Here is a 9112-nt window from a genome sequence, read left to right as displayed (position 1 = left end):
AATATTACAGTAATATATTATTTTTAATTTGTTACTGCACAACACTGCTCATATTTCAAACCCTCTTCTATTGTCAAACTAGCACATACCTCCTGCGCCCTCCCCACCAATTTGCATTGTAGTAATAATGCCCACATCTCTTTTGGCCAATTTAAAGCAGTTGCAATGCGTTCAAACGCATTAAAAAAAGAGTCCACCTCACTCTCTCTAAAAGGTGGTACCAGTGCAATGTGCTTGTTTATCTCGAACTTGGGTTTACTAGTAGAAGTGGATGGCTGGGATTGTGCATCACTGGAAGCACCGGGTGGTAACCGTTCCACTTCCAACGCTCTCAACCGTAACTTCATCACCTCTAGCTCTAGCTCTCTGTTGCGATTCTCTGTCTCTCTGATGCGCAACATTAACAAGAGATCATCCCGTGATGTTTCAGGTTTTACCTGTATCATTTCACTGGGTGCAGTTTGGTGGTCCGGTGAGGCAATGTTGGGTGAAACAGAGACAGGCGGTGTGACATTACGCGGCGCCTTCCGCTCCCTCGTATGTCTCCCTATCCGTCTCTTTGGCTCCCCCAGCCCCAGTAAATACACCCCCCTCCTCCAACCTCTCACTTAGTAGCTGTTTCAGTTCATCTTTGTTAGCATTAATAGGCACCTCCACACCAAAGAATTTTACCAACAATAACAGATTGTCCTTTGTACACCTTTCTAATTTTTCTCGTGAGGGACCCTTCTTAAACTCATCTACAACTTCTTCCTCCATCCTAACCTTGTCAAAACTGCCAATCAAAAATACGAAAGTACAAAAAAGAAAAAACGCACTTACCCGACAAAAGAAAATAGACGAGCCCCCATATATGTTACGCCCCGGCCTAGGGGAACCGAGACGCTATGATGTGGAAGACCGCCCTTCCCAACTCCCAAGAACCGCCGTCCAAACAGTTTGCTTTTTCGATCTTTTCTTTTTATTCTCAAACGTGGTTACAAAACTCGCCAGGGGCGGAGGAATAGTTACAACAAAAACAAAACTAGAAAACAAACCTCTTACCTACCCACGAAAGAAAGCAAAATACAAATACTAACCTCCCTATCGGAAAACAAAGCTCAAACAAATAATAATAATAGTTCCCCCCCCTTCTTAGCTGAGAACAATAGATCACAAGATGATGGCCACAGTAATCGGCCGAGGCCGAGTTAGGATCGAGCTGTAAGCATCTGGATCTATAGGTTAGATCAAGTGTTTGCAGAGATCGAGTGCTACATATCTGTTCGGCTTCACATGCACAAAATGGCTACTACAGAACACAGAAGAAGGACGGACGGGTTGGAAGTCGAGAAGGAACGGGTTCACTGTCGCCGGCCTGCTGACAGCCTTTTAAAGTTGAAGCCTCCCTCTGGCCACCAATCAGGAACGGATGCGTCTGCTGCTGGCACGCCCTCCTAATAATCATCCAATCACACCACGACACTCTCCCCCCCCCACACACACACACAGGAGAGAAACCTAGCCTGCACTCAGCCTCTTCATATACCCGTCATAATCATAACATAAGGAATCTATGTAACGTGTGCATTAGAGCAGCTAACAAAGAAAACAAAGTAACTTCTTCATTTTTCATAAGATGGTGGATGTCGCAGGTCCCTGCACTACAATACATAGTTTTGCACTAGAACAGAAAAAGATATCACTGTATACGGTCCGTCTCAAAAATGCAATGCTGATACCTGTGTTGTTTGAATCTCGAAGACAATTGCAGGACCTAACCTAAACCTAACCCCAACCCTAACCTTAGTGGGGGAACATAGAACCCGGGGAACATAGGGATGACCCCCAATGGCAGATATGACCACGACCCCAAATACCCATATGTTTGTCTCAAACATGTTGGAGCTGCTCTATTTTCTGTGAATAATGGAACAACTCATTAACCTACACTCCTTGAATAGCACCAACACTGTAGTATTGATTTTACTGTAAAGTATGTCAGCACTTTTTTCATTTGAGAATACATCACTTTTGGGCTAGGACAATGCTATCCAGCAAGCATAAATAGCCTCAATGCTAATAGTTAATAGATGATGGACATGTGAAACTATCGTTTCATGAGGCTATAGATTGTGATTTGATCGATTCAAGATGGGGATGTATAACCAGCATAGTAGCCTACACACCACTGAACAGCTCCTTGCCTTCGGCATATGCAGACAATATCAAAAGAATCTTCCCAGATTTTGGATGATTTTGCCATGCTGTTCTGTACCTTTATTTTGTAGTCTTGTTTCCTGTTGTGCTTAGTTACTGTTACCTGTCTTGTCTCACCTCCCTGTTGATTAGTCATGTTCTCCTCCTGTGTCCTCTTAGTCCCTCAGCCTATCCCAGTGTTGATTGTCTGTTGAGTTCACCTGTGTCTTATTATTTCCCTTTCTATTTAAGCCCTGTGTTTGCACCATGTCCTTGCTTGTTCATTATCTCATGTTGCGTGTAGTTAGATCTTGAGTTCAGTTCCTTGTTTGTTTCCCTGTCTTTAGTTAATAAATACTTAAAACCGTTCACTTCAGCCTCCGTCTCTCTCCTGCACTTGGGTCCTACATTCCGTCCTGACTCAAACCGTGACAGAATGAACAAGCCATTTGGACCCAGCGGAGAGAGGTTTTGTTCAGTTCTTTAGTTTATTGCCAGTCTGAAGCCAGCCAAGTAGACCAACTGCCATGGCAGACAATCCATGGTCTGCCTCTGCTTCTCTTCGATCCTGCACCTCTGTTGACCCCGCGTTCCCTGAGCCAGCCTTTGTTGAGACAGCTTCATTCGTTTGTTGGGTCTCCTTTGGCAATCGTCAGGGGGAACCGGGCGAGGGGGCGTCTTCGTCATCTTGGCTTCCCACACCGCCAGCTGCCGAGCTTCCAGGAGCCACCCAGCTCGCCGCTGACCATTATCCAGGAGCCTCCGCTGCCAAGCATCCAGGAGCCTCCGCTGCCCAGCATCCAGGAGCCTCCGCTGCCCAGAGTCCTGGAGCCTCCACTGCCCAACACTCTGCTGCCCAGCTTACCGCTGCCCAGCATTCTGTCGTGGTCCACCGTGGTCCTCCGGTTCCTCGCCCGCTGTCCGGGTCTCCCCTGCCGCTACCCCTCCTGTCCTGGGGTCCCTTGACCTTCGCCCCCTCCCGTGCCACTCAATCCTTAGGCCCCTGCCCTTCCTGGTGGTGGTCCCTGTCTCGTGGGCCGGCGCGGGTTGGTGGCTTTGGGGTTCTGACGGCAGGACCCCGGCAGCTGTTCTGGCCTCGAACCGTCTTCTCCGTCCCTGCCTGCTTGTGCCCTCAGTGTGTCGTCCTGTGGAGGGGAGGTACTGTCACGGTCCGCTCCTCGGGCCTTGTACTCTGACTTTGTTATGTAGACCTTCCTGCCCTTATAAGGTCTTGGACTTTGTTCCTTTGTTCTGTTCTGTATCTAGTCTTGTTTTTATGTTGCTCTGTTGTTTTTGCCATGCTGTTCTGTACCTTTATTTTGTAGTCTTGTTTCCTGTTGTGCTTATTTACTGTTACCTGTCTTGTCTCACCTCCCTGTTGATTAGTCATGTTCTCGTCCTGTGTCCTCTTAGTCCCTCAGCCTATCCCAGTGTTGATTGTCTGTTGAGTTCACCTGTGTCTTATTATTTCCCTGTCTATTTAATCCCTGTGTTTGCACCATGTCCTTGCTTGTTCATTATCTCATGTTGCGTGTAGATAGATCTTGAGTTCAGTTCCTTGTTTGTTTTCCTGTCTTTAGTTAATAAATACTTAAAACCGTTCACTTCAGCCTCCGTCTCTCTCCTGCACTTGGGTCCTACATTCCATCCTGACTCAAACCATGACACTTGCAGACTTAAAACTGAAGCACAGATTGAGTTGAAAAGTTGAAAAAGATTGGAAAGTTGTATAGATTGATATTATACGAACAAAAGTCCATGCTTTATTAGCCACATAATGTTTATATAATAATTATTCAGGTAAGTTTGTTCATGTTAAATGACTTACGAATGAATGTAAATTCCCCAAATGTGACATTTCATGGAATAATGGGTAATGTCATTATTTCTCTCTGCTCATTAGCGCCTCCATTTGTTATGTGAGCCAACCGACCTGCTGACCCAGAAGACAAATGCTCTGCTGCACCACATGACCTCAGATGCAGAGATGGAAGCGAGAGATGGAAAGGGAGAAGCTAATGAAAGTCTTGTGATTCCTGTGTGTACAGCAATCCTGGATTAATTGTTTAATGATTGTCGCTGTGCCATGTGCCAAAGCAATTTCCATGTATACGTAACTGCATAATGGCAGTAAGGTGATTCTGATGAGAAAAGGTTAACTTGACCTAGAAGCCACAGTACTTCTTTTGGGTGTAATATCATTTTATGAGATTATATTAAAAAAAAATCACGGATTAAAGCAACCTCTTTTTGAGCAGATAAATTGTAATGTTATTTGACTCTCAGCAACTGATTGTCATCTGTTAGGCCTATTGCTCACAATCAAGTAATTCATCAATTAATTAGAAAACTCACAACTTTATTGGTAGCACTTTACAATAATGACCCGTTATAAAGCATTTATAAACGTTTATAAGCAGTTTGTAGACTATTAACAAATCATTAACAACCTGTTTGTTGACATTTGTAAATGATTACTATAACCTTTAACTATGGTTACAAATCATTTATAAGGTATTAGTAAATAGTAAACTATTCATTAATAAGCCATTTAAATACATCTGCAAATGATTATTAAATCATTTGTAATGACCAATTATAAAGCATTTATAAACATTTATAACCAGTTTGTAGACTATTAACAAATCATTAACAACCTGTTTGTTGACATTTGTAAATGATTACTAAAACCTGTATAACTACGGTTACAAATCATTTATAAGGTATTAGTAAGTAGTAAAACTATTCATGAATAAGCCATGTATAATACATCTGTAAATGATTATTAATTCATTTGTAACTGATGTTATATAATATATACAATCTATTTTTAGATAAAGAACTAATCATAGACAAACCATTTATATACATTGGTTAATGATTATTAAATAATTTATAATAACATTGTAGAATATTTAAGAATCATTTAATCATTATTTAAAACACATTAAAACATTATTTATACTTGAGTTTGTTCATCATTAAATAATGTAATTTAAATTGTAGGAAATAATTTGTAAATTATTTATAAAGTGGTATAAATTGAGTTTTTTCATGGTTATAGGACATCTCTTTAAACATGTATTAAGACTTCATAAATCATGTGTTAAATCTTTGTTCTAGCCCAAGGCATGAACAACAAACCATTTCTAAGCAATTATTACATATTAAAAAATTATCTGCAGATCATTATTTCCACATGATCAATTTTACTTGTCGGTAATTTGGGAAATGTGTTTGTTCATGTTTAACATATGCTTTGTAAAACATTCCTAAAATATCTATACATCCTTAGTACATGTTATTATGTGCCCTATAGTAAAGTGAAGACAGTTCATCATTTACAACTGTATGTTAATGTGTTTGTTCATGTTTAACATATGCTTTGTAAAACATTCCTAAAATATCTATAAATCCTTAGTACATGTTATTATGTGCCCTATAGTAAAGTGAAGACCGTTCATCATTTACAACTGTCTGATAATGTGACTTTCTCCTTACCTGTTGCAAACTACCTGGCTTTCATGAATGCAGACACCAAACAATTACTTAATTATCTTTCATTTTTAATAAATGATTCGTAAGACATTCGTAAAGAGTATGTAGACCATTTGCAAACGTTTTGCAGTCACCACCTCCCAGTGCAAGTTAGCTTTAGCTGCTAAGCTAAACTGGTAAGCATGGTGGACATTACTAGCCTACACAGCAAAACAAACATTGTGGAGCCAAACGGCCACCATCAAAATACCCCCTGGTCATAATGCTACTTCATGTCTGTAAGATTAGCCATTTTATGTTACCTCGATCACCTGCAACAAGACAGTTAAAACACATAAAACATGAATTAGACATATTTCTGTCCAGTCTGCAACTGCATCACTGTTCACTTCCTCCCTAGTAGGCTACTGCAGGTGTAATGCAGGTAATCAGTGTGTTGCCAGATTTTGCAAAAGAAACAAGCGGCCGGGTCTATGAAAACAAGCCCAAAAGAAGCAACTAGGCTCAGGCCCATGATAACGTCTGCAAATGGTTTACATACTCTTTCCGAATGTCTTACACATCATTTGCTAAAAATGAAGAAAAAAAACTCCCTACAAAACTGCATTTATACCACTATATGAATCATTTCCAAATGATTTCCTACACATTAAATTACATTATTTAATGATGAACAAAATTGAGTATAAATAATGTTTTAATGTTTTTTAAATAATGTTTAAATGAATAGTTCACTACTTACTAATACCTTATAAATGATTTGTAACCGTAGTTATAAAGGTTTTAGTAATCATTTACAAATGTCAAACAGGTTGTTAATGATTTGTTAATAGTCCACAAACTGCTTATAAACGTTTATAAATGCTTTATAATGGGTCATTATTGTAAAGTGCTACCACTTTGGGTAGAGAGTGTTCCTTCAAATCCATACTTGTCAGAATGTTTTATCATATTTAATAAAGGGAGCATACATTCAGTACAGAAAAAAAACACCAGTGTTGGAAAGTAACTAAAGTAACTTAACGGAAAAAGCAATATTACCTTTTTCCAGTAACTAGTAATATAACTAATTACTTTCACATTTTGAGTAATAACCATTACAGTTACTGTAGGAGCCAAATGGGGTTTTTCTATTTGTATTTGAGCACTGGATTGGGTGATGGGCGTATTGATAGGTTTGATAGATGTAGGTACCGCATTGGCACCTTGATGGTGGGAGTGTCTCTGTGGGTGGTGTCGTGTATTTGAGGCAGTAAACTGCGTGCTAGCAGGCTGTTAGTTGTAATAAAATGGAGGAGAAGAAGAGACGTCAGGAAGATTTAACATCAGACAACACATCAAAAAGAACAACCTAGATACAGGCATCGAAATTACACAGTAGAGTCATAGGGTGATTTACATTATTTCAAAATAAAAATAGACAGAATGTTTCACAAAATCAAACAAGAATATCAGTATTTAGAAACGTGTCGGCTTAAATCACTGCGTAGTCATGGACCACATGACGCTCGTCTGACGATAACGGCAACACTGGGACTATTTAAAAATAAAACAAGCTTAAAATATAAAACAACCCAGAAAATCTTATTCGCAGAGAAAATACATAGAATGCTCAACAAGCCAAATGTCCATTTATACTGTTTGACTAACTAATCCATGACTTGAACCATCAAAGAGGAATTAAACATTATATGGGTGAACGCCAATCGACAGGCCTACAGTACTCACACGTCGCATCAAAATGCATTCCTCTTCCAAATCAGTGAGCAGGTCTCTCTGTTAACCTTAAACTCTAGGATCAAATATTACACAGCAAATACATAAAGCTGACAGAATACAGTTGAAATATACATCACACTAAACGATAACACTTCTCCCCACCATTGTCCCCCCACGCCGAGCCACCAACTTTGTAACCAAAGACCATTTAATTACATAATGATAACTACCAACGGAGGTGCCTACATTGATAACAGAAGACAGTGTTTCTTCAATGAAATAATAAAACACAAAGTAAACTCACATTAAACACCAGAGACCAGAAAGTGAAACAACAAAATCCTCACATCACACTTTTACGCACGGCAACAAAAACACTGCTCCGTAGTTTAAACCACTTTATCACCAAAAATACAACCTCTCTCCTGCATTGTTCAGTGTTCCCATCCGATAATGTTGCTGTTGTCGCCCCCACCTAAATGTCCACGCACCTCAGCAGAAGGGCTGAGCGCAGTTCCAGGTGGTATCTTGTCTTCCAGCCAAAAGATAGCCTCTCCAATCTCACAACGCCTCCCCCCACGGAGAACTACGACCAGCAAGTTCTCCGCTCCGCCGTTCCCACAGCCAAGCGCTCCGCTTGCCACCATGAGAAGAGTAGTTGTGTCGTGTACCCATCTGAGATCAGGTCATGAGTGGCCGTGCAGTCATCAAGAGATCCCTCATCGTAGGTCGCGCTGACGTCTCCATGGCTTGCTTCCGTGGCGGTCCTCCTCGTCGTAGGAAGACTCCCATGGATCCAATCCTCCTCACCGGCCCGCTCCCACGGCAACCTCAAAATACACAGGTTCTTTAATCGAAGCACACACCCGGAAAAGTGAGCACAACGATGGAGCTGGCTCGCCATTAATGTCGTGTATTTGAGTTTGAGGCAGTAAACTGCGTGCTAGCATGCTGGTAGTTGTAATAAAATGGAGGAGAAGAAGAGACGTCAGGTTTCCAGGTTTTGATCATGATTCGGTTTATTCAGCATTCAAACAAACATCATAGTAACAGCAGAAGGAGCCGAAGCTCCCCCCAGCCTCACGGCTTGTGGCACTACCCTCTAACTAGTCACCTACAGTCACTCTTTATACTGTTTGATTGAATTGATTGATTGAAATTTTTATTAGGCAAAAGAATGTAAAACAACACAGTTACATTTATAATGCTTTTGTCTAAAAGGTCCGGCCAAAAAAGTCCTTGCGGACTTGTTTCCGTTGGGGTCCTTGAATTAATTTCATAGACATATATAGTAGCAACCAAACAGTTCAAAAATCAACATGAAAATACAGATAATACAGAAAAAATACCACTATGTACAAAAAAAGCATGAAAAAAAAAAAATGGACAAAAAAAGGGGGGGGGGGAGCATGGAAAAATAAAAATTATATACAAAAAAAGCATGAGGAAATAAAAAAAATCACACCCTGTGTGAAGTGGGCGGTGTCTTGCTAGCTAATCACAATACTGAATGGAGTCAACCAATCATGTACAAAAAATAAATACATTTATATGAAACACTCTTTATGATGGAAGAAACCATAACTTTAAAAAAACAAATGTATGGTTTTTTTTAAAGTTATGGTTTCTTATATAGGGCTATGCACATGTGTCATGTGACACTGGCCAATCACAGTCCTGAATAGACTGTGATTGGCCAATCACGGTGCAGGGTTTG

At 40.4% G+C, this 9112-nt stretch overlaps 1 protein-coding gene across 1 annotated transcript in view; it reads left to right on the top strand.

The window, feature by feature from the left end:
- LOC308085822 (sodium- and chloride-dependent GABA transporter 2-like) overlaps nt 1-4472 on the top strand; it is a gene marked incomplete at its 5' end in the record, with an annotated part of 40314 nt that extends 35842 nt beyond the window's left edge. Inside the window, one exon of the mRNA XM_080429132.1 lies at nt 4082-4472. Within this exon, the coding sequence (XP_080285258.1) occupies nt 4082-4240 (159 nt within the window). The 3' untranslated portion in view covers nt 4241-4472. The remainder of the gene's footprint in view (nt 1-4081) is intronic.
- Between the last annotated feature and the right edge of the window lie 4640 nt (nt 4473-9112).

This window comes from Gymnoscopelus braueri (genome assembly GCF_963280865.1).
Source record: "Gymnoscopelus braueri genome assembly, chromosome: 5".
In the NCBI taxonomy this organism is placed as follows: domain Eukaryota; kingdom Metazoa; phylum Chordata; class Actinopteri; order Myctophiformes; family Myctophidae; genus Gymnoscopelus; species Gymnoscopelus braueri.
The sequence above is the reverse complement of the archived record's forward strand: the minus strand, read 5'-3'. Positions and strand labels throughout refer to the sequence as shown.